This window comes from Equus przewalskii, chromosome 1 (assembly GCF_037783145.1).
Source record: "Equus przewalskii isolate Varuska chromosome 1, EquPr2, whole genome shotgun sequence".
Taxonomy (NCBI): Eukaryota; Metazoa; Chordata; class Mammalia; order Perissodactyla; family Equidae; genus Equus; species Equus przewalskii.
Window position 1 is genome coordinate 129,164,623 of NC_091831.1, and position 27,475 is coordinate 129,192,097.

Sequence of the window (27,475 nt, forward strand, 5' to 3'; positions counted from 1 at the left end):
ACTCCAGGCTGTAGGGGATATAATTCTGATCTGCTCACAAATGCAGTGGTTTCATGGGAAAGGGGAATGAGACACAAAGGGAGACTGCTATGCATCTGTGAGCCGGAGGCGGTGGTAGCCATGGAGCCTGTCAGGAGCTCATAATGACTTGGGTAAAAACCTTAGACCTTGATGATAACAACACAACAGGAAAATGCATGGCCCTCTGGGAAGCGGCATGTTATATAGTCAAACACATGTGGGAGAGAATCGAGAATAATTCTTGGACTCCTAGAGTTATAATCCTCTTTATAAATGCCTAATGATTAAGGCATTTTGCTTTCTTGATTGAAAGTCTGATTTCTGTACAAAGCAAGCAATTGGGCTGGACTGACTACTGGGTAAATTCTGCTCAGCGGAGCACACTAAAACGATCTCTTCAACCTCTTTGCTATGGAGCCCATGATTAAATGGGAGCCTGGAGTTCAATACATAATTCTTGACAATGTTTCCAAAGACTTCAAAATATGGACAACACCTCAAAATTACATCAACTTTCATACATTCTTGCTTTTTAGCTGATGGCATACCATTAAAATATATTCTGAAAAATACAAAAGTTTCTAATTACATTTATTGAAGCAATCCCTATAAAGGAATTCAAACTTCCTTGCTATCTGGGAAAATCAATATTCCTAAATTTGCCACTTACAGCCAGAACTAATTCACTCCCTGTGCTACACTGTACAGACAATTTAATTGCTGGGGAGAAAGAGGCATGTGTGGAAATATACTAGAAATCGAATGCATATCAAACCCAAACAAGAGATGAAGGCCCAAGGGAAACATGGTAAATTAAAAACATTAATAAATACCTTAACCTTTATATATACCTTAGAAAATACTTTCACATGGTGCTCACATGATGCCCACCATAGCCCACTGTGGTGACATTACCATCACCCTTGTTCCGCAGAAGAGGAAATAGGCTCAGGTGGGCTGTGGTCCCAGCTCTGCCCCTAGACAGCTCATCTCCTTGAATGAAATTCAAGCATCCTAGGTCTTGGCAGTTTAGTGCAGGGCCAGGCCTCACACCACAGTCATCTTATCCTGCCATTCTTTTCACTGATCAGGATTAGAGACACGGGGCACTTCTTTGGTACACACCAAACAAATCATGGGGAAAACAGAAGCCAAGTACCTTGGAGCAGACTAACCATATTTTCTTGATTCTAACATACTGCTTGATTTAGAACCAGCTTTGCAGCAAGGAAGGAAGAGAAACCTCACAGGTCATGAAGATTGAATGAAGACTATTTTGCTGCTGACAGTACTGAGAAATAGTGCCGTGATGTTGTGGCCATCTATATTAAGTTCTAATTAGCTCATCATCCACAGGCTCCTAGAACACTCCTTATTGCTCTGATCAGGACTATACAGCACAGAGTCAAAAATTCTCTTTGCTTCCCTCTTAAAAAAATGTTTTGATAGCTTTATATTTGGCTTCTTACTATATACCAATAGATGAAAAGGGCAGCCTATGGTACTGTTCACAATGTTTTCCAGTGAAGTACACTGGGAACCACTACCCTAGGCTAATATATAAAGCTGACACGACGTTCCAGGAGATTTGGCGGTTGCCGCAGCTGTATCACTAAGGCAGACATATGCTGTCAGATGAACTTAACCACTCTAAGTCCTAGTTTTCTCCTCTGTAAAAGAAGGACCAGGGGATTTCAATGTAATGTTCTAGTTCTCTCCCAGTTCTGAGAGTCAAAGGAGAAAAACAGCCTAAGGAAAAAGCTCATTAATATATTACTTTATAATTTTGTCCTGCCTCCCTCTTAGTCTATGCTATTTTAAATTTCCAAGCTTTGTCTACTGCTGTCATCATCACACATTACGTAAGTAACCATCATCAAAAACCTTCCTCAAGGCTCCCATCTAAATAGCTGTATATGGCTCCCTCTATATAGAAGGGCCTATTCCAAAAAGAAATTAAACCAGCTTATAGGAGGTTAAAAAAAACCTAAGAAGAGCTTCTGAGTTCAAATCAAAAACATTCAACCTGGCAATCTGGAAGAACTACATTTATTCACCGTAGCTGGATAAATTCTTCAGAAATTAACCAGAGTCGGATGCTCAGAAGGAGATCTTTGCCTTGCAGATTGCAACATGAGAGATGAGAGGCATGACTTTTTTCTCCCTTATTTCCCAATCCAGTGTTCCTCATTGTTTTATTTAATGAGAAGACATATGCAAATAAATTACAAAATATCAGAGCTGGAGGGGAACTCAGATGTCGTCAGTCTAACCAGTCAATTTACAAGTGAGAAAAAGCAGGTCCTAAGAAGGGAAGCAACTGGCCCCAAGTCCTCAATTCAGAGGAATCAAGGCTAGACCCTACATCTGTACTTCCTGTTCAGGGCTCCTACCACCTGACTGCTTTGCCTTATCTGATTTCACAGCTACAATGAAAAAGTAATTTACACTCTTTGAATTTAGTTTCCTCCCTGCTAAAATTAGCATTTTGGAAGAATGAGTTCTCAGATCTCTTCTGGCTCTAAGAGTTAGTGGTATCATTCCTTACCTTCCCACTCTTGGTGCAGATAACTGAATACTTACCCATTTCGCCTTGGTTCTGATAAAGAAAAAATGTTTTAACTATCACAGGATACCTCTAACATCACAATTCACATTTTAATTCCTACTTTCAAGTTCTGATTAAGGTAGGAACTCTGTGTGTATATATATATTTTTTACTTACCATATCTGAAGCTTAATTTTCTTTCCATCTAGTTCTATCGTTCTGATTTTAAAATCAATTCCTGCAAGAAAAAGAAAGACAAGTTAAATTTCTTCAAATAGAATCCAAGTCTTATTAGGAAAAGGACAAAGGTTTCTATTGAAAAAAAGCTCTCCAACGCACTGGAAAATGTGAACACAGAGAGGGTGTGAATGGTATGTTTCCTCTGAATACAGGCTGAAGAAAGGAATGCTAATTACTCTGCAAAGAATTCCCACACATGTTAAATGCAACATATTATATGCCTCATTATTTTGACACAAATGGATCATATCCCTCAAAGTTATATAACTTAGATAGACTAAGAACACACCATATTTTCTACTTCTTGAAATACACATAAGAAATGCTTCCTACTCCTCACGCCCCATCCTTCCCTAAAGAAGGCCGTGGGACCTCTTTACAATGTCTTCCTTCATGTCATTCCATTTGTTTCTTTAGAATTTGCAACTGACTAACGGAAAAAAAAAAAAAAAACCCTGCCAATTTAAGGCCTATTTGTAATCTTGAAACAGACAACAATCACACCACAGCTAATCCAGCAGAACAGCTTCTCAATCATTCTTTCCCCTCACTAATAACCATGTACTGTTAACAAATACAATATGATATTCACTATCCCCAGGTTATCTGGCTCACATTTCCTCCTCTAAGGTACCTCAGCATTGCAGGGTCTACAGTGGCAGAGGCAAAACTTAGCAACACACCATGAATATATTGTTAGCATCACAAAGAATTTACTGTGGCCATTACTCATTTAAGACTTAATATACACTGATTTTTTGTGTGTGTGTGTGTGAGGAAGATTGGCCCTGAGCTAACATCTTTGTCAATCTTCCTTTATTTTATGTGGGATACAGCTACAGCATGTCTTGACAAGTGGTGCTAGGTCTGCGCCTCGGACCTGAACTTGTGAACCCTACGCCGCCAAAGCAGAGGATCCAAACTTAACCACTATGCCACCGGGCCAGCCCCAATAAATGTTTCTTGATATTAACATTTTAAAAAATTCACAATTTTCCAAATTCATAGAAACAGCTAATAGAATGGTGGTTACCAGGGGTGGCAGGAGGGGGAAAAGGAGAGTTGTTTAATGGGTATAGAGTTTCAGATTTGCAAGATGAGAAGGTTTTGGAGATTGTTTACCACAATGTGGATAAGCTTAACATTATTGAATAGGATACTTAAAAATGGTTAAGATGGTAAATTTTATGTTTTTTACCACAGTAAAAAAGAAAAAAAAATCATGACTTTCAAACTGTCTACTGTATTATCTGGAAAATAACTCGCTCAATTGGAAGATCGATGTTCAACATTCCATCATCTAATAGTTCATTCACGTTTTAAATAAGAGATGACGTATATCAAAATGCCTGTCCAAATGACTACTTTCCTTATTCTGGTTTATGAAGATGATAACTCCTGTTCTTCCAAAGTTGTTTTTTCCTGTATTTGGGAGTCATGGGCAACTTTTCCACCTTCATTCAACAAAGCCATTTTGAGGCTCCCTTAAAGTCTCAGTTACTCTCCATTCATTTAAACTATTCAGGAAACTTTCTACTGACCCAGCCTTTTGTTTTTCGTATTTGTTAGAAGGATTACCTTTCTGTTATTTGAGAAAGTCCTACCATTATCTGTGATACTTAACCACCTCTTCACCATTCACAGGATTTCAATGTTTATAAGAGTTGTGAACTTGTATTTAGCTTTTCTTTATGCTGCTGTCAGGAGCCAGCCGATAGGAATGGGCATCAGAGCAGGCTGCCCTAGAATGCCATTCTGGCATGTGGATTATTTTGAGCTGAAAAAAATCAATGCCCAACAGACTCAAGAAGAGCTTTTTACCTCTCCCTTAACTGTCTAAAAGAATTTAGATAGGGGGCCTGTACCAGGAAGACAGCTATTATCAGAGATAACTTTTCATATCACAAAGACTTATCTGTGTGGCATGGCACACATTTGTTTACCAAACATTTGCTTTTCCTATCTTCCGGTGAATTAATTATCTTCCTCCCTCTTTGAAGTCCCAGACCCCTACCTCTTTCTTAGCTTGGGATGGCACATAAGCTTCAATTGCCTGACTGTCAAGGAACCTTATATCTTTGGGGTTCCTATATGTATGAAATAAAATTTGTTATTTTTCTCCTGTTAATGTCTTGTGTCAATTTAATTATTAGAACAGCCAAAGAACCTAAAAGGAAAGAAGAGAAAAGTTTTCCTCCCCTACAGTTTTGGTGCCCAACATGGGGCTCCTCCCTGGCTGGACCCTACTCGTTCAGAGGCTACTGCAGTGAAGAGATCCTGGGACCTCTGACAAGCATGGCAGAAGGTAAGAATTCTTACCACATCAGTCTTCTGGATCTCTGCCTGCAGGGTCTGTTGGAAGCAAGAGTTTCCTTTTCTTTTTCTAAATTTAGGTTAGCAGGAGAGAATATTTGGGTTAACTTGTTTCTTGGGCATAGTGACTTTTGTAAAAATTTGCTATGAGTAGTCTTGTTTTCTATTGACCTCTTTCCTTGCAGAGATGGTCACTGTTTTCTTTTGTCTCTGTTGTAAAATATGGCTGGACAGAAATGTGGGTTGCACCCCACCTGTAGCTAGATGTGTGTCTAAGTCTTCCTTTTGGTTATCTTTGGAAGTGAACTTTCTGGATCTTGTGAGGGCTCCAACTTTTCACTCACTTATGGGATGCCTCTTGTTTCCTTGGTTTGCATTGCTATTGAGATTAATATAAGATCCTACTTGTCAATGGCCAGAAGATGGATCCTTTGAATTGGCTATATTTAAAAGAGAAAAAAAAATTTTTTTGAGCGCTCTCATCCTAAACAATTGTCTTATCGATACCTATGGAAAGACCAAGTTGAAAAGTGTATACAAAAGAATATAATGGCTAGCCTTAGGGACTCAATATGACAGAAGAACAGAAATTAGAACAAAAATTAAAATCCACATCTAATGTAAATTCCTTCTCCACCCTCTTATTCCTACCCTCCACCCATATCACTTTATCCCCAATTTCCTGACCCTCCAGAAGATCTTTCGGATTTCTGGGCCCCTGGTCTAAACTCCCCCTCTCAAAATTCAGCCCGTCGCATGAGCAAATTCTCTTAAATTCCCAACACTTCTCCATGTTCCCCAGAAAATCCCTTAAACACCAGCTGCCTGTTTCAGCTTCCCTTTCCCTACAAGATTTACAGAGAGCACTCCAGCCTAATCTCTACACCCAGGGAATACATGTTACTCATGTAAATGCTAAAAGCCAGGAAGTAAATTTAGTAGAAGCACCTGGGATGGACAATAAGGCTCGTTTTGCTGCACTCTACAATCAAGCTCTGCCAGCTTCAGGCCTTTCTATGCAATGTCCTTTGTGGATATATCCTGGACCCTTACTCAACGAATTCATGTCCTCTGGACAACAGGAGATCTTCTAAATTATGAAGCCCTTTAACCTCCACTTTCAGAAGATCCTATCAAATTTAAAGAGGAATTAAAAGATTAATGGCCATTCACAAACCCACCCCACCAGAAGAAACAGACAGCCAGAAATTCCCCCAAGCCCTCCTGCAAATGACCGGGAAATGGCTCAGGTGGGATGCTGATATTCACGTACTAACGGAAACATTAACAGGCTTTCCCCTCTAAGGTGAGTTAGTCTAAGGTTAAACTGTGCACTCAGAAAGAAGGAAACATTTAAATAGTAATTACCCTAGACTTCTGACAATAGAAAACTACACCCACAACTCCTGAGAGAAAACTTGCATTCTTTCTCTTGTCCTTTGAAGACATGAATCTTACCATGTCTTTGAAATGTAAACACCCCAGGAGGTAACTAAAACTTGCTTGAGACTGAAGAAAAAAAGTCAAGGGGCGGGTAGAGAGTGGGGGGTCTGCCTTTTTAAAATACAAACTGCCATAAAGTCTCCCTTGCCACAGCCTCCATAAGATTACTTGTCAGGGCAAATACAAACCTTAGAAGTCTTCTCCACAAATAGTAAAAAGCTTTAGCCATCCAAGCAAGTAAACTTAATTTATTCCAATTGTTATTTATAAACTAGTGAGTTTTATACTGTTGTGCCTGACTGATGGCTAAAATTTTAAAACAGAAGCTATAGGGTCTCTTTGTGACTGTCTGTATGTTTATGTATGTCTATATGTGTAAGTTATAGATAAGGTACTTTAACACCTCCGGATAGCACAGCCAAAATTAATTTGTATGAAAGCTCTATTTAATTGGCTTAAAATTAAGTGTTTATGAATTATTTCCAAATCTCAATATAATAGAAACTAACCCAAATGTTTTTCAAGTCCACATGATCTAGGATAATTTTCAGTAAATAAAAGCTAGTTTAAGTTTATGGGCTTAATTAAAACAAGCATATCTTTAGTTATCTGTATTAAGTATAATACTTTTATCCTACCTATGTTTACTAAAAGTCAAACAAAATCATGTTATCTCTGCTACAAAATTTGTCAGCAAGAAAAGTAGCTTAGAATGATGGGTGACTTCAATATCATATGAGGTTTTTGTGAGTAGTCTAAACATAATTGTTGAGGGTAAACGATTTAGATAGATGTAAGTCAGATAAAAGTTTTTAGGTGAACTTTTCAGCAATAATTATATGTTAGGGTATTTCCACATAAAAATTGTTTCTCAAATCTTTGGTAACTTCCACCCTTAGAATTTTGCTAAGTTAAATGAAATGACAGAAAATTTACTGGATGTCTAGATCACTTTCAAATAAGATAAAATACTGAAACATTAATTGCTAAACAAGTCTAAGTTTACCTACTTTTGACCTCTTATTACAGAGGAACTAAAGAAATTTGGATCTATTAGAAAACATGTCTTATTGAAAGAAATTGTACTAGGACGAAGCATATATGTTTCTGGAAATTATAAAATGTATTTATAAATTTGCCAAGCCACAGAATGATAATGTAAAAGAGAGTTTGTAACTGTCTACTTCTTTATTTTCACTAAAAATGAAGGCTTTTAAGGGTTAGAAATTCTAATATATGTAATTAAAGCTACCAGAAATAATATGGGAAACAACTCTGTATACAAGGGAAAGCAGGATATATTTTGGCTAAGAAAAGGTATGAGGTATGGACATTACATATATCGGGTTTTTGTAAGGGAAAAGAAAGTAAATTTGTCCTAAAGTAAAACTGCCTATGTCAAAATGGGAAAGGGAGAAATAAAGGATGAATTAAATAAAAAGTTGGGAAGAGAGAAAAAGAGAAAGAAAATTTTACCTTGTATAGTTAGTCAACTTGGATAAGAACTGAACTGATATTATAAGGGTTTAAAAATAAGATTTAATATCAATAGTGTACTCAGGTAACACTGAACAATTTTCTTTCATTTGATAACAGAACAAAGTTTTCTTGGACTACTGGTCTGCTTCTTGAAAGAGATTATGAAAGATTTTTCTTTACTTTTTAAGTTATCTGACTAGAAAGAAAAGATTTTGTGTCTTGTCAAAATAATTTCCTGTGTTGTCTTTATCAGGTCTTTCGATTACTTAAGAAAGCTGAGTCTTCCCTATGAAAAGAGTTAAGCTTTTCTTTTTTTACAACCATTAACTTTCTGTATTAACTCTGCCTGTGAAGTCTTTAGTTGTCACTATGGTTAAATGGATAACTAGGTATTTTTTTCACATTGACCTATGATCCTATTTGACCAAGTGTTTTAAAACCTTTTGATATTTTTGACAAACTTCCCCAAATCAAATTCTAAATGAAGTTTTTTTGACCTTGAAATAACTTTGGGACTTTCCACAGAGCTCCCGGAACATCTCAAAAGATTTGTTCTCTCTCCTTATAAAAGAGAGATATTAAACTAATCAGGCTTATTTTGTATGTTAAATTACAGAGGAAGCATTGTAAAATAAATTATACTGTATGAGTGAATGTAACTAATACAAGTGTTCCAGAAATTATATGAAATTATTAAAAATCTGATATATAATGTTAACAGTCATAATTTCAGTTATCATCTTAAAATGCTGTATGTCACAGAAATAACCAAATTTCCTTGTCAATTGCATTATAATGAACACTCATCTGATCTTTAACCATTGCCATTTTTAAGTTTTCTGTCATCTACACACAGTTCTTATTGTAACTCATATGCTTTTGCAAAAGTGTTCCTGCAGGAGTGCTTTATCCTCAAAGAGATTAATGGAAAAGACTCTATCAAATACAGGTTTCTGATAACTTTCAGATCATACCACTGAACTGGGTGAGAAATATAGAACTCTAATGAAAAAAAACCCTAACGGCTTCATAAAACTGGTAACAAAAGATCAAGATCACCAAGAATTAATTACTTGAGACTAAATGAACTGATGAGGATGATTATAATTTTTATGACTTTTTTTGAAATATTGCTAGTTCTTTCACCATTTTTTTGCCAGATTTAAGGAGACTTTTTCTCTTAAGCTAGCTACAACTTACAGCAATTTGGTAAAGTATACCTTTGTGAGCAAAGATGAAACAATTACTTTTTCTCCCTACCTGATCCCTCCAGAATTTGGAAACTCTCAGTGAGTATTCTTATATTTTCATGGCAATATAATTATTTGCACAAGTTCAATAAGAACATGTTCTCCTTGTAGCAGGACAGAATTGGAAACATTGGTTGTATTACCAAGGCTTTGACTGGAATGTCATAGTTGAGAGAGACATGCACAGACTCAGATATCACCAGACAGCTTTAAAGAACTAAGGTTGACTTTATGGAACCAATGATGCCCCTTGGAAAAATTGGCCTGGTACCTTGCTTACAGAGTTTCAAGCAGCTTTACCAGGTGAGTAAGGAAAGTCACTTCCTGGCTGGCCCAGGAAATTCAGGATATTTGGGGGACCTTGAGAAGAGAGGAATTCACCCAAATCTATACATATCACTGGGAAAGTCTGATAGCAAGTCCTTGGCTTGGCTTCCTGGACACAAGGCTTTTAAAAGTACAATCTGAGATTCCTGATGAAAAATTCCAGTAAAGCAGATTTAAAAGAGCCTATATTATGATCAATCATTCTTCTAGCTGCACTTATGTAAGGAATCAAGCCAAATTTATCGAGACTTTGTTGTGCAAAGAAATTAGTCTTTCTTTGATCATTTCTGATAGAAATGGGGTTATTTTAGAGAAAAAACTGTTTCTACTTTTGTAGATAGTACATTTTAGGGCTATTAATCGTCTTTGAGGTTTAGATTTTTTTACCCGTAAACAGGACTGGATTCTGAATTCTTTTAGTTTCCTCAACTATCTGGCTACAAATGTTCAAACTAATGTTTCCAATTTTTCTCCCACCCTGACCTGGAATCACTGAGAATTAAACTGCCCTTTTTCCGAAGCCATGCAAGCTAAAGATGTACAACTTGATTTCTTCAGAGAAATCAGCACAATAGCTCATATATAGACAATTTTCCTGCCTGTTGCTATGTGGCCACTCAGAAAGATCACCAGAGACATTCAAACTGCAAAACCAGGAAAATCTGTCAGATTATCACTGCCTGCCCTCATCCCATCTGAAGATGCTTCAGGCCTGACATCCAGAAATCTTAACTGGCTGCCTTCAGAACTTAGAAACTAGAATTATAGTCTGCTCCAAACATTAACCATTGTTTTCCTTTTGTTTCCATAGAAATGCCTCTCATTAAATACCTGATTGCTTATACAATACAGGCCTAAGTTTGGGAGCCTGCCTGCATCACTGCCTCCTGAATGAGTCACAACTGTTTAATTGAACTGATCTATTCTCAGGACTAACAGACTGATTCAATAGATATGGAGCCATGTACCACTCAGTTACCAACCCAATTCTTCTCTCCGCAGCCACCAGCCCAGCTTTTATTTTTTTTAAGATTGGCACCTGAGCTAACATCTGTTGCCAATCTTTTCTTTTTTCTTCTTCTTCTTCTCCCCAAAGCCCCCCAGTACATAGTTGTATATTCTAGTTGTAGGTCCTTCTGGTTGTGGTATGTGGGATGCCGCCTCAGCATGACTTGATGAGCGGTGCTAGGTCCATACCCAGGATTCAAATCAGCAAAACCCGGGCCACCCAAGCAGAGTGCGCAAATTTAACCACTCGGCCACAAAGCAGGTCCCCAGCTCAGCTTTTAATATGTGAAACTTCCAGGGAGGGGCAGGCCCCGTGGCTTAGTGATTAAGTTCGCGCGCTCCGCTTCGGGTGGCCCAGGGTTTCGCCGGTTTGGATCCTGGGCGCAGACATGACACTGCTCATTAGGCCATGTTGAGGCAGCGTCCCACATGCCACAACTAGAAGGACCCACAACTAAAATATACAACTAGGTACTTGGGGGATTTGGGGAGAAAAAGCAGGAAAAAAAAAAAAAGATTGGCAACAGTCGTTAGCTCAGGTGCCAATCTTTAAAAAAAATTTAAAAAAAAGAAACTTTCAGGGAAGTTTCATAGGAGGGAACCGATGGAGTTCAGAGCAGGCTGCCACAGAAATGTGCCACTCTGGCATATGGATTATTTTGAACTGAAAAAAATCAAGGCCCAACAGACTCAAGAAGAGCTTTTTACCTCCCCCTTAACTGCCTAAAGGAACTTAGATAGGGGGCCTGTACCAGGAAGACAGCTATCACCAGAGGTAACTTCACATCAGAAAGACTCATCTGCACGGCAGGGCACACATTTGTTTACCAAACATTTGCTCTTCCTATCTTCCTGTGAATCGTACTCCTCTCCCTTTGAAGTCCCAGACCCGTTTCCCCTTCTGAGGTCAGGACGGCATATAAGCCTGAATCGTCTGACTGTCAAGAAGCCTCATATCTTTGGGGTTCCCATTCATACGAAATTAAATTTGTTACTTTTCTTCTGTTCATTTGTCTTATGTCAATTTAATTATTAGACCAGCCAAAGAACCCAGAAAGGAAGAAGGGAAGTCCTCCTCCCCTACAATAAAACAAATGCTGTAGGGCACAGTCAAATTAGCACAACTTCAATTTCACAAAAAATGGAAAATATTGTTTATAGTATTATTGAAAAGCACTGGACCTGGAAGTCAAAAGACCTAAACTGAATGCCGGGTTCTGCTGTTAACAACTTTTGGGAGGTTGCTTACCTCCTCTGAACCTCTATATCCTCATCCATAAAAAGGTTGACAGGATCTAATTAGATAAATTAGATAATGTGTTTGATTGCGCTGTGGGAACTCTGAAAGTCCATATAAATGTAAGATGTTGCACACTCAGATTCTATTATCCTACAGCTCTTGTCATTAAACGCATGGATTATGATAATAGCTTCCCAGGACGTCATGCCAACATCTCTCCCTGGTCTAATTCCCCTGCATGCCAGTGTGAGAAAAACTTTCAACAATCCCTGTAGTAATGTCACCTCACTATGCAAGAAGCCGTGAATCCAACCAACTTCCTTGGCCTGGCAACACAGCCTATCCCACCGGATGGACTGCTCTCCTGAAACTGCAACCCTCAGAGCCTCTGTCCACTCGGCCTTCTGTTTCTCTCGGTAGGCCCCACACCTCCTCTCCTCTGACGTGCATGGCTACCTCACCCAGCAGCCTTCTCTGAGGATGCCACTCTACCCCTGCAGTCCCCTCCCTCCTTCCCTCCTCAGCTCTCCACTTAGCCATGTCCATCCCTAACTCAAGGCCTGGCTTTTGCACAGTAATTCAATCCTGTGTTACTGGTCTTATTAACACATTGCTCTGAATTGCTCCCACGTCAAGCAAGGGCTCCAGCCTCTCTCTGTCAGTAAGCTTGCACACAGAAACATGCATACAGTAGATACTAAATGAAAGATTAAATACTCTTATATAATTAAGTAAAGGTTAAATTCTACTAAATGTGGAGAGAGCTAAGAAAACCTTAGAAGTTGAAAGTTTTCTTAGTATACTATAGTAACAATAGTAAGGATGCAGAGAAATCTTACTACAGTAAGAAAATGAAGACCTTTACAGTACAATTAGTTTGACAATAACATCAGTAGAACATACAATGGATTAATGTTCACTTTAAAATTTAAAGGAAAGAAAACTTCCTGAGGCTACTCCAGGATTAAAAGAATAACTTGTTATAAGAATAATAATATATCAATTAGGATGCTTTCTGCTGCAAATAACAGAAACCCCAAATCAAACTAGCTTAAGGTAATTTGTTGACTCATATAACAAGCCCAGTGGTGAGCTGGGTTCAGGGACGGCTCAGTCCAATTGTTCCGGCTCACTTCTCTGCATCTCCCTTGGCTCTGCCCTCCTGGGAGTATCAATTTCATCCTCTGACTGATAGCAGTTCCTGATCACAACAGCAATACCGAGAAGAAGAGATCATTTTTCTGTGCCTCTCTCTTAAAAGTGAAGAAATGTTCCCCCAAAGCCTCCAGCAACCTTTCCTTCATGTCTCATTTCTGAATTTATAACCATGGGAACGTTCTCGGGGCTGAGGCTGAGTTCCTGAACCAATCACTGCCGTGGGCAGTTACCAAGATTGGATTAATCTAAACCCATCCCTAAATTTAGATTAATCAAGGCGCATCCCTGGAGCTGGGTCACTCCCCCCAATCCACAGGGCTGCTAAAAATAGGAGAGAGAGTGGAAAAGCTGTTGAATCAATCATAGTACCTGTTAGAATAATACTCAAATCTATCTAACTAATAAAATTTTATATTCACAGCTATATAAAATGGGCAAATCCTAACAGCTATCACTATTACCTTGGCATAAATGTTATTAAACTTCTTGATAACTATAGTACTTCTTTGAAAGTAATTTCATCTAGCGTTCAGCCAGGAACCAGAAAATATGGAGGAAAAAAAGGACAATAAGCAACCTAAGTGGCTCCCATGACACCTCTGTGCTAAGGCCGTGTTCTTCACTGCAGCAGAGTCCCTGTGCCTACAGTTCCAAAGACCTGGCTCGTGCTCTAGCCCCAAATGATTAGGGACTGCAAAGAAGAAGGGGCCTGTCACATCGACAGCAACAAGAACCACAGCTCATCCTGGCAGTAAGGGGTGACTTTTTTTTTCTTCTTTCATTTAAAAGGACTATACAATCTCAAAACCCATAGCTTCTGAAGGGCATTACATTTAGGGTCAAAAAGTCCTTCATATTTCAATGGCCTTTCAGAAAGCATCGTTTTCTGGCAGCACATAATACAATAATTCATGTCCAGAATGACCAGCCTGAGTCATCCCAACTCATGAGCAATCCATGAGCCGCCAGGCTACATGCAGCCTACACAGCTGGCAACACCGCCCAAGGTGTCCGCTCCAGACACAAGACTCCACCGTCGCTTCCATGTTGTTCAAACAGGCCTCAACATTAATTTTTTGATGGCTTTAAAGCAGTGCAAGTTTTCTCATTAATATTTATCTAGTCAATAAATAGGAAATTTAAACTGTAAAACATTCCCAAGGGACTCAAAGCCATTTTCATTTTGAACTTAAATACACACACATACACACACACACACACACAGGTTTTTTTTTTTCCTGAATTGATTCTCATGCTAAACAGTTGCTCATAATCGATACATACTTTATACTATGAGGAGGTAGGGAAGCAAGTGTAAAAGGAATCACAGAATTCTAGACCTGGAAACTACCTTAAAAATTGTTTAGTCCAGTTCTCCCTTTGTGCCTATGAAAACTGAGGCCCAGGGAGATGCAGCAACTTATCCAGATTCACAAAGACCAATACAAAAAGAGGGTGAAATAAAATTTTGGCATTTAAAGGTCAGGTCTTTTCAAAGACATGTGAACAAGAATGTCCATGTCTCCCTGAGGAGGTCACAGCAAACACTAGCAACAACGGAAATGTCCACTGGTAGGAGAGGACCTCAGTACACGAGGGAATATTTAGGAGCAGTGAACAAGAGCCACGTGTATCAACACGATGAATCTAAAAACATAATGTTAAGTAAAAAGAGCAACTGCAGAAATATCTCAAAAATACCAAAATCACTTATATAGACATCCATGTGTAATTAAAATATAAAAACATACACGAGAATGATTATCAACAAAATCAGGATAGCTGTTACCTCTGGAGGGAAATGGAAGCAGAGGGATTAGGGGGGTGGTTCACAGGGACGTCAACTCGATAATTTATTATTTCTGAAACTGACGGTGGTACATGGACACGGGAGTGTTTTATACTAGGCATACTTTTGTATGCCTGAATTGTTCATAATTTCTAAAAAGCAATGATTAGTTATCCGGAAAAATGACATATGGTAGCAGACATTCATTCATGGTAGTAGAAAAACCGAACCAAATTTTAGAGATGAAGGCACCTTAGAAGACTTAGTCCAGGGAACAGCAGGCACTACCCGCTCCCCACCTGTTCAATACAAAGAGGGCCTATAAGCCTTTGCTGACCAGGTATGGGATGACAGCAAGTGGATCAAGTTTGGAAAGTAAGAGGGCAGATCAGAGGCTTGGAGTAGCAAGGAGTGCTGGTCACTCTGATTTCAACAGGGGTTCAGGGATATTTCTCCCTCGCCTGGAGGAAAGGAGTTCCATTTGGGCCAAGGACATGGGAAGAATATAAATGTGGTCACTATTGGGAGTGGCACTCCAGGAGACGAACAAAGGAGTTCTGATTTTCCACTCCAACAGGAGAAGGAAGAAGACTTCCTCCCCTGCTGGGGGGTGAGAAGGGGGACGCCTCTGCCCTGTACCTCTGAGGAGAAGGTAAAGCTGTACTTGAGGCCTCTGCATTGTCCCAGGCAACCCACAAGGCACGAGAGCTGGCAGACCCCTGGCAGCAAGGCTCTAGTGAGGGATGTGGAGTGAGCACTCGGCCAAAGCACTGCTTATCAGATATTTCTCAGAAACCAGTGGTGTAGTTAGAAACAGCTGGAGGGAGGGCATGGCCAGCAGAACAGAGAGAAAGAAACCTTGAACTTGGCCCAAGCTCACTGTTAACAGACCCTAACAGGGAAAAGGAGCTTGGAACGAGTAGTATTGGGCCACCTTTCATTCAACAAATTAGATATAATTTAACATGGAGAGGGAACAGATTGACAAAACTCTTTTACACTAAAGTCAAATTAGTTAGCCAACAGATATTAATGGCATAACCTTTTCTGTTGCCAGAGAATGGGGAGGTTGCCCCTGGGGTTGGGAATGGGTGAAAGGATACCATTGCTGGAGCGTGGGAAAGAGTAGCAAGAAGGGCTTTTCCTGGCCTTCAGAACTAACCCCAGGCCAGCCAGTTGTCCTGGCCTTCAGCATAAGCTGTGACTCGATGCACTGTTGCCCTGTGGGGGCTGCAACTCAGAACACACATAGCTCTCTCTTCTATCTCGGGTTACTTGGGGAAGTCTGCTGCCTGGCCCAGGAAAATCAGGAGTGGAGAAACAGCAGGCACCTTCAACTGAGGTTTTAGACACCTGGTTCCCACTGACGTTTTAAAAGTCCAATTTGGCTCTAGTCAAGAGAGTCATGAAAAAAAATTCAGATTTCTGAGACATTTAGCCTTTCAATGAATGATAGCAATGCAGGATTCCGATGCTGAGTGTACTCACAGTGGAGAAAAAGCATGGGTCATCTATCCCCTTTGACCCACTTTAAGAAGCAGAAGTTTAACACTGTGCTTTTCTAATTTGAAAGAAAAAAAAGTGCTTTGTTTCAAAAGTACATTTGGAAAGAACATCTGTGATCCCAGGCCATCTGAATATGGGTTATGTGGTTTGTCTATTTACATTTCAGAGATATTCCAGAAATAGAAAAAAAGTTTCTCAAACACTGAAATCCACAAAATTTACTAAAGATTTTTATTATTAATGATGAAGACACAGTGTAGATGCATCCTGCCAGTTTTGAAACTTTGAAATCCACATTTTGCTTATGCTTTTTTTTGTGGCCCTTCAAACATGGAGATTAATGAAATTTCAGAGAAGCTGACTTTAGGATAATTAGCTAAAATTTCTACTCAGAAAACAGCTTATTGAAACAGGAAAAAACATGAGTCAAAGATGGAAGGTTTAAAATATTTTTTTCCAAAGTAAAGAAAGGATTTGGAGAAAATGTGTAAAAGTAGAAATAAAGTTAAGAATGCTACTTAGATTGAAAGAGAGAAGTTTAAGGCATTGTTGTTTTGTAAATACACATTCTGTAAGTTCATAAAAGCATATTTTCACCATGTACCAATTTTGCTCCGTACATTTAGAACCATTTAATTTTTTGTTTATTTATATTCAAATTTACAATCTGTTTTCTTGTTTAAAAAATCAGAAAATCTAACATTTAGGAAGAAAAACATATTAAAAGAAAGTTTAGAAGACATTTTAATAACAGTTTGAAATCATCACTGGCAACCAAATATGTTAGTTTTTGTTAAATTCAACATAGGAAAACGGGAATTTTTTTTAAAGGTGGAGTAACAAGTGGTCTGGGAATATAATTTGCCCTTACAAGGGACATCTGATATACTAAAAAGACGCTAGACTGGAAGTTTTCAGATTTCTTTAGTTCTTCTATTTCGTGAACAGGAAGTGGTAAATTAAACCCTATTTATGGTGTAAATCAACAGTGACACATATTACCATTTCCTGCTGAAAAAGCTGCACATCTTTACACTGTTTTAGAATTTCCTACTTGTTACTGAATTAAATCCAATTCTTGGCATTCTTCGTAAGACAGCTGTACCCATGAAATCTAATCACACCAACAAAAGATAATAAACTCATAAATTAATTGTAGAAATCAGGAAGGATTTACTAATTTTTCTTTGAGTCATAAACACGTGTGACAGATACAAAAATAGTGCAGTTAAGAATAGTTGTAAGGAATGTCTATTTGTATTAAGCAGGTGAGGAAAATTAGTAAATTTTATATTTTGCACCAGTATAAGCTGAACTCTTTCTTACACGAGTGATTTGGAAAATTTCTTGGAAAATAATAAAATTGTAGCTCAAGTTTATTTCAGCCCTAGTTGCTAACTGATATATTACATTGATAACAATCCTTTTTGTTTTTCCTCTTTTAAGAACTCCTTCTCAAAGGGAAAAAAATACATCATTGAAAGTCTCAAAGGGCTTTATAGATTAAAATATAAGGATCTAATTAACCCTTAAAATGTCTTTGGGAAATAAAAGGGCAAAATAAATCATTATATACCAAATGATAGCTACTAAAATATAACTATGTGTTGAATCACAAATAAAACGTTTGTAAATGCTAGAACTACCAAAACGTCAAGAGAGAAAAACAGAAACAGCAAATAAAGTGTAATAACACAGCTACAACAACTCAGCTAAGCAGGAAGAAACACTTAGAAAGGACTGAGAATTTTAAATCTTATTAAGGGGCCAGCAGAGATTACCCAGCATTCAGCTCACCACTTGAGAATGGCCAAATGAATGCATGACTAGTCTCTTTTGCAAATCTTGCATTTTCAAAAGGAAATGTGTTTTAAGTGTTACTCAATCTGGAAGTAGCAATATGCTTGAAGCTGTCAAAATGTGGGGTTTAGAGGTTTTCAATGAACAGAAGTTTTATTTTCAATAAAATCTCTTCTCATAAAGAGCTTAATTTACAAACTAAACTTTGCTGAAGAATAAAAGTTCAGAATACCTCTGAGATTTCCATCCCTTTCTCCATTATTAATTCATGAGGATCTTAGGAACCAGAGTGCTCCCAAATAAAACCAGCTGCATCTCCTCTGCTCCGTCCACTGTTTCTGAGCAAGTGTACTTTCAGGGCAGGCAAACTCCTTCAGTATGAGCCACTAGCACTTTCCCAAACCTGGAATTTCCTTGTTTGCACTTTGACAACTCAGGGTCAGGTCTGTTACATTTAAGGGTGAAGGGAATATTGTGGTTATTCAAAAGATGAAAATAAAAAAGCAAATCCCTGATTTTACATACTATTGCTCTGGGAAAACCAAACTGCCAAATCACTGGAATTATCACTGGAAAAAATTACAACCACATTCCAATGATGTTGCACCAAAAGTGCAGTGAAACTAATCCTTTAGATCTTTCCAAGTATTGACCATGTATCATATTTTCCACTCATTTGGAGGTGAGTAAAAGCTAAAAAGAAAAAAATTATGAAGCAATACAACTGAGTAACAACACTACATGGTGCAACTAACTAAAAACAAATGATGTATTTTTTTCCCTTTGAGAAGGAGTTCTTAAAAGAGGAAAAACAAAAAGGATTGTTATCAATGTAATATATCAGTTAGCAACTAGGGCTGAAATAAACTTGAGCTACAATTTTATTATTTTCCAAGAAATTTTCCAAATCACTCGTGTAAGAAAGAGTTCAGCTTATACTGGTGCAAAATATAAAATTTACTAATTTTCCTCACCTGCTTAATACAAATCAACTTTTTTATCGGGGGAGGGGAGTCTGTACCAAATTATTGGAGGCTGAAGAGAAGAACCATCTAAAGTCACCCTCTTTCTCCCGCAATACCCACCTCATCCGTTCCCATCCTCTTCTCCCACTGACTTCTCACTAGATAAATGGGAAATGATCAGAGACTATAAAACAAACAAACATAACTGCAAACTCACAGTGCTCTCAATCTAGTTAGCAAAAAAGCATTTTCTTGATGAAAACCAACACCAATACCACAAAAGTATAGTAAAATTAAGCAGCACTTACAGCTGACTGCAGCCAGGGTGACAGATGGATAATTATAATAGTTATTGCTAATGAGTAAAGTTAAAACAAACAGATGGAGTATACGCAAGTAAAAGGATGAGACCGAAATAAACAAAAATGGCACAAACAGAATACAGTTTTTCCTAATCAAAAATGAAAAACTTCTACTGATGATTGTATCACCCCGATTTGTAAACACAATCCCCTATGATACAAAAGTTTAAAGTTGATAACATTCTATAAAACCTTCATGCATATAGTAAACGCTTCCATGAGTCAATTATGCATCTCTCATATAAATAGCCAACCGCCTCCAAATACTTAAGACATTTTTCTAACTTTATAGGGTAACAAAGGATTCTGGCACCTACTACTTCTTTGGCTCGGCTTTTATAACAGAATAAAATGTTACAACTGGATTGGTAAATCTTCTCTAACCTACGTTTCAGATTTATAGATGTGGTCTGGACTACAGAAGGAGCTAGAACATGTCATATTTTCTTTTGTCTCCCTTGTCCCCCAGCTAATTGCTACTTTAAACTTCAAATACACAAAGAATGAGTAACAACTATATCAAAGCATAAAATGAGTGGGTTGTCAAAATATGCTACAGTGGACTTCACATATGATCATTATTCTCCCTACTCCCAAATCCCAGTGTTTGGGGAGGGGTGGAAAACCTAAACAATATTGACAAGACCACTGTTTTTACAAAGCCATCCTGATATTTGAATGGTTTGGAAAATCATCCAGTACCACATAAAATAATTTTTCCAAAACTGACCAAAAAAATTATTTTAAATTATATTTTATCAGCTTGTTTTTATAAAACTAACTTTAAATGGAACATCCCATTCAAGGCCCCTACCCTCAACCCCCATTAACCAAGGAAGAGGCACTCAGGTGTTAGAGCAAGAAACTACCTGTACAGTTTCCACCAACAAGCCCTCAGTATTGACAGAAGAATTATTCACCTTGTTGCCCTTTACCCACTTCTTTAAAAGAGACAGTTCTTTCTAAATCCTGGAGAAGCACTGTAAGGATCACTGAATGTCTGTTACCACCTGTCTTTCTCAGGCAAGCTTTTCAAAATTACAAATACAAAATATGGTTTTTAAACAGGTAATAATCAGGCAGTTGCCCCAACTGACAGGCATGTAGGATACCAAAGACTCATTTGGAAATCTCTAGCCTGACCTTGGGTCCTGGAGGGCAATGACCCTTATTTCCCACAAAAGAATACCTAGGAGTGAGAGACCAAGAGCTGTGTCTTCTCTTAGGCAGGTACAGACCCACTTCCTTGAAAATAGCATCTCCCTTCTCTCCTTCCCGTCCCTCCCTGAGTCCATCCCCTCCCCTTACTTCCCAAAGCTAGAGTAGCCACTGAAGGCTTTGCATTTTTTTCATCATGAAGGAATATCTTGAAGCTATTAAAAGTAATCCTTGGGGCCGGCCCCAAGGCCAAGTGGTTGAGCTGGCGCACTCCGCTTGGGCGGCCCAGGGTTTCGCCGGTTCAGATCCTGGGTGCGGACATGGCACTGCTCATCAAGCCACGCTGAGGCGGTGTCCCACGTGCCACAACTAGAAGGACCCACAACTAAAATATACAACTATGTACTCGGGGGATTTGGGGAGAAAAGGAAAAAAATAAAAATTTAAAAAAAAAGTAATCCTTGATCATTATCAAGATTATACAGAAACTTGGGAAGTATTTATGTTATAATGTTATAAAAGTAGCAAAACATAAAATGTACTACATCTTAACTATGTAAAAAATACATGTGCATATGGAAAGCAACATGTAAAACAGTAAAGTAGTTATGTTAGGATAAGTATGTTACTGTGAGATGATTTTCAAAATTATGAACTTAATATTGTCACATATTCACCTTTGCAATAAGCAATTTTGAAGAAAATATTACACATGTTATAGTTGAAATTGTATTCGTTACAACTACACTTCAAATTCTGGATTAAAGAAGCTTTTGGGACCCGCCCTTGCAAAGTCATACCGTTGAGTATACCGTTTCTGTGAAAAAAGCACACCGACCAACCAATTCACACAAGCCATCTGAAAGAGCTGGTGTTAACTGAAGACTGCAACCATTATTTACCAAACAGCCCAGACAAATTTGTCCCCCTTTCTCTAATTCCTACAGTTCCAGTTTACTTGCAGGAATGTGTGGGAAGACAAATACAGCGACAGACAAATGTGCGCTTGCTTTCCCATGATGTGTCTTTGTGGCATCTGCCGAAACAAACCCAGGAGGAAAGGCATCATCTGCAGATTTCATTTTTCCATGCTATCCTTGTCCCTAATTAACACAGATAATTCTGAGTTTGCCATACTATAATTTATTAATCATATTTAATTAATCTAATCAGCTGTAAACAGGAGAGGGCAACAGTGCAAGCTTTAATAAAGTGAGCTCATTGGACTTCCGAAGCTGCTCAGCTGAGGCTCCCGGTGAATTCTCACACACACAAAGGGCAACAGAGCTAGGTGAACAATGCGCTTCGTATATTTTTAACTCATCTTTCTACTTATAAGGCCTCTTAAAATGTGGATTAGGAAAAAAAACTACAGCAGGTATCTACAGATTATTTTATGCGTAAACTCAGGGCTACAGAGGGTAGAGAATTCTGGGCTCCTGAACGTGCAAGGGGTGGATCAAGCCAGGGTATGGCCATAGATAAATAGTTGAGAGAAAAACTAAACAAAACAAACTTGTCCATCAAGTTGAAAAATTTACCTCTGCAACTGAAAAGGTGGTATTTGACAATGTTAAATTCATCTACCCAGTTTTTGTCTGATCCAAAAGTACACTGGCGGCACCCTAACTGTAACCCTCAGTGACTAACGTGAAAAACAAAAACAGAACTCTCCACTCACATGATCATTTTACAGACACACTGTAATTTCAAGGATGTCCTCAAGCAAGCCTGGGGCAGGATTTCCACATCTGGTGGTCACAATGCTAGTGCTCCCAGTTTGGACAGCGTAGTCATTAGGTCAGGAAATGGACATGACAGTGATGCAAAGAAGTTAAGAAACATGATACACAATGACTGTGTATTTTTAACCCCAAACGGTCTGTCAGCAGAACAAGAAGTGTGAAGGAAAATGTCACTGGCCATTTTGGGAACAGAAGAAATCAACCACTGGGCTGCAGTTCTTGAGATTCTGAAAGTGACAGAAGAAAGCAAAAAGAACAACAACAACAAAAAAAAACCCACTGTACATTCAGAAGAACTGATATTTAATCTACTTTGGATAAACCTTTGTAGGCCTCAGGTTTGAAGTCCGTGCTTGGAGATGATGATATGATACCGAAGGCAGAGAAGTAGCAGACTTGGCTCCCTTCAGACTTTACAACCAATTCCTCAGTCTATGTGTGAGGATAATCCATTCCTCAAATTATAGAACAGAAACCTGTCTGGGACTGCTTCATTTTGGCTACCTAAAGATCTGGCTAAAGAGTGCTCAATCACATATGATAGATACAGTGAGTTACACTTAAGGAAAACCAAGTTGACTAACGAAAGGGCAAATTTCAATATTTAATTTGACAAGAAGTACTGAGACCGACACTACGCTAGGCACTGAGGAATATAAAGATGAAAAGTTATGGGCCTCGAGGAGCTCCTAGGCTACTACTAGTCACAAGTGCTACTAGTAGACTACCACCACTAGTCACTAAAATTTCATAACGTGAAAATCCTATGCCATACCTGCGTCTTGTGCTAAAGGCAGTGTCCTAAGGTTTGCTCTTCAGGAGCAGGACCTAATAGATGATAAACCAATAGAAAACATGATTTCCTAAGATATGAAACTGCCTGCTTGAATTGTGCCACTTCCACAGGCAAACATATAATTATCTCCTCAAATGCTGAGAGTAAACAAGCGGCATTTGTCTATCACAAATGGCAAAAATGGTAATAGCAATTTTTCACTGTTGTTTAGAAAGAAATTTGGCTTAAGATTTAAGACAGTTTTAAAAAAAGTACTCACTATACCATCACCGTCACACTTTCTTCTTGAACTCGAGTATATAAACTACAGTCTTGGTCAAGTTTAAAATTCTCTCTGAACTCTAAGAGCTTTGATGACGAGCTGAAAATCAAAATTAGCAAACACCATATTGACAAAGAATGGTAATATTAAAAACTCCATCAGTTGTAAGTCATATTAGCAAGGCTGGGGGGTTCAGCAAACCTCTATGGCTCAGCTGTGGAGTCTTGAGTCCCTGATTCAAAAGTCCTTTACCTGATAAGCATGACAAAATTATATTAAAGAGCATTATTGTGTACCTACTTTGTGCCAGGTGTAATCCTAGCAAAAAGCCATCATTATCCCTCATTTCACCAACAAGGAACCTGAGGCTCAAAGAGGTCAAGTAAACTTGTCCAAGAAGACAAGCTAGTAAGTGGTCGAGCTGGGATGTTTGCCCACATCTGCCTACCTCGTTCACTGGGCTACATACTATGCCAAGGATGAGAATTCTGTGACACAAGCGGCCCCAACGGGAATCACCTTTCAGAGCCCCCCTGGAGGTACTAACTCAGATGACAAAGGATTGGGGAGGAACCAGTTTCCCACAGAGCACTGAAAGCTGAAACTAGCTCTAGGTCTTCTCCAGGTCACAAAAGGAGAATCAGTTCACTCTGGGTGGACCTGAATATTAGCTATTAGTTCTTTGAGCCCTCTGAGTATGCTCAATATAGCCATTCCATAAAGAATTCTTATTCAAGATTAATCTGAAATAGATCTGACCATCCCAGCATCTTTTGAACTGGAAAAGGCCCCATCACTGCAAGGCTGCTTTGAATCAAAGTGAATCTCTCCCTCAAGGCAAAGCCCACAATAAGGGATGTTCAGGAGAAGGAGCAAGAGGCAAACTGTCCGCTCTTATGACTGCAAGGCAGGGATTGTGACACTCATGCTGCCCCGGGGAACATGCTCTTGGTTCTACAGGAAAGCTAGAAAGGGCCAAAAAAGTTTGGGATACCTGGGGTATTATCAGTGGTCCAATGTACTTCTTGGCCATTTGAAAGATACCTTTTGAATGCACATAAATTTCTTCCAACATGAGATGAATGCTTTATATAACTTTTCTCTATCTAATTATAGTTCCATCTTCCAATTCTGAGTTTAAAATGAGAAAGAAACTATGTCGGAAATAACTACAAATGCTCATAAAAAATTAAAATATGACCAGCTGGTAGACTGTTCTGTGACATCACTGAGGCTCCAAACTCAATGCTCTATTCACTACATCATACTGCTTCATTAGGAGACATTCTGTAGGATAATAAAATGGATTGGTTTATAGCTATTCCTGAGGATGCACCATAGGGGAAAAAAAGCAACAAAAGAGACAAAAGAAAAATTTCTTTTTTGGAAGAATGTTTCAGTCAGGGTCTAATCAGGAAAAAGAAACCACTTCAAGTATTTACAACAGAAGGAATTTAATACAGGGAATTGGTTACACAAGACATAAAGTTGCTAAGAGCCAAAGAGGAGATGGTAAAAGGTTTAACAGCAGGAAGCCACTACCACTCCTAAGCTAGAGAGACAAAAGGAGGAGATGGTGTTACTGCAGCTCAAGGCCTAGTGTCACCTGACAAGAGGGTGGACCCATGGTGGGCCTGTTCAGTGGGAGCTGGAGCCCCAGAGCAACAGTCTCTGCTGAAGACACCACCAGAGGCAGAAAGGGAGAAGGAGAAATACCCTGGTCTCTCCCTTTTTCCTCCTCTCTAATTTCTTGCCATTGTCTCTGCTTGGCTGAACCCAGTCTGAAGCTGACTGACCCAGAAGCCAGGGCAGGGGAAGAAAGAGGAATGAATGGATCTGAGGGAAAACTGACCAAGGATATGATTGGCGTTAGCTGCAAGAATGAAATGTGTGTTACCGTTGAAAACCACTGAGATTTTGGGATTGTATGACAGCAAAAGATGACTGATAGATACGACCACAAACAACATGAAGCAGGCAAATAAATAAGCAGACAGAAAAAACAGATAAACGGGAGAATCAAATGTGAAGCAATACTAATAATTATTTTCCATAATTGCTTTGAGGAAAATATTTCCACCATTAATTTGTGAGCCTGGGGCAGAGGGCAAGCACCTGTACAGATCCCCACCCACGGCCTGGTCCTGAAGGAGAAGCACATTCGAGAACCTGTCTAGGAATGCGACAGGATCCTCAGCTAGAGGTAGAAAGGAGTCCTGGCCAGTATGTTTTGCAGCTTCACAATCAACTGGGCAGCCAGGGACAGGATGACCTAGGCAACTGGGAGTGTCATATGCTGCCAAGTTAGGAGCCAGGCCTTCAACAAGGAAGTCTATCACTGAGTCAGAGATGTTGCCAAGCCCTAAGCCAGAGCAGTACCAATATAGCTTAAGGGTAGCCACTGACATGGTGACTCCAAGCTTTTTAATTATATTACTTGAAATATGACCAGCTGGTAGACCATCGTAGTACAGCTTCCATCATAGTACTCACAGAACAGCCTCCTTAGTTATTTATAATCCCTCTCCTCTCCCAAAGTAGACTGTTAGTACCAGCAGGGTGTGGGGTACCTTTTTAGCTTATGAAACTCTACAATTAGTCACCTTAAAATATATGGCTCCACCCAACACATCCAACCCTGCTTTTCACAATTCCTCAGTACACACCCTGAGAAATGTCTCCTTCATGTTCCTTTCTGATATTCCCCACCACTGAGAATTTTTCAGAATTCCCCCAGTGTCTGGAATATTCTCTATCCTTCCCACTGGAATCCTGACAGTGGTTCAAGACTCAGTAACTCCACTCCTCTGTCCTCCAGATATACCAGGCAACTCTGAATTTAGAATATAAATATCATTAGAGATGGCATTTAATAATTCTTGCTGTTTCACGTAAGTTTTGCCTTCCCAATTAGACTTGGGCAAAGAATCTGGCACAGTATGCAGTTGAGTAGATATTCAATAAAAGTTTAAAGGAATGAATGAAAGATAAGCCTTTTAGAAGCAGGAGCCTCATTCTTTACTTACAACACTTCTTTAGGAACCTCTCTCCTGTTTGCCAACCACGTCACAGGCACTCAATAAATACTCTTGACATTGATTAATTACTTCTAAATACAATCAGGTTCACATATCTCCAAAATGATCCTACTGGAATGCATCTTAATGACTGACATTTAAATTAAGTTACATATTTGGGTAACTTTAGGTGATAAATGCACACACACAAACACTAAAATATTTAAACTATTGAGAAAAGAACAAATAACAAAACAGTACTAAGCACACACAAAATAAATCTCTTTTCATTTTAGAAAGGAGAAAAGACAACAATGCAATCTCTTCTAGAGAAATGGAACTGAATTAAAGGTTCTGTTATCATTGTCTCAATCCTAATCTTTATTTATTTTTCTAAAGATTGTCACCTGAGCTAACAACTGTTGCCAATCATTTTTCTTTTCTGCTTTTTCTCCCCAAATCCCTCCAGTTCATTCTAGTTGTGACATGTGGGATGCCGCCTCAGTGTGGCCTGATGAGCAGCGCCATGTCCACGCCCAGGATCTGAACCAGCAAAACCCTGGGCTGCCGAAGCAGAGGGCACGAACTTAACCATTCGGCCACGGGGCTGGCCCCTCAATCCTAATTTTTAAAAATCACAGATTAATTTAGACAGGCTTAGGAGTGTAGGTGATTTTTAAAAATCTACACACAGGGGCTGGCCTGGTACATAGCGGTTAAGTTTGTGCACTCTGCGTTGGTGGCCCAGTGTTCGCCAGTTAGGATCCCAGGCACAGACCTACACGCCGTGGCAGCATCCTGAATACAAAATAGAGAAGATTAGCATAGATGTTAGCTCGAGGCCAATCTTCCTCACCAAAAAAATAAATAAGTAAATAAAAATCCACACACAATGAAATAAACACCAATTCTGTAATTATATTAGGACTATTATAAATGCTACCACCAGACGGGAAAAAAGAATTGGTTATTTCATGTTGCTTAGAGATTTCTACTTTCTTCAGAAACCATAATTTTTTAAAAACTTGAGCAACAGGGGTCAGCCCCG

At 38.9% G+C, this 27,475-nt stretch overlaps 1 protein-coding gene across 1 annotated transcript in view; it reads right to left on the reverse strand.

Moving 5' to 3' along the window:
* The window catches only part of RAB8B (RAB8B, member RAS oncogene family), a 67,628-nt gene that overhangs the window by 14,949 nt on the left and 25,204 nt on the right, over window positions 1-27,475 (reverse strand). Inside the window, exon 2 of the mRNA XM_070623442.1 lies at window positions 2,747-2,807. Within this exon, the coding sequence (XP_070479543.1) occupies window positions 2,747-2,807 (61 nt within the window). The remainder of the gene's footprint in view (window positions 1-2,746; window positions 2,808-27,475) is intronic.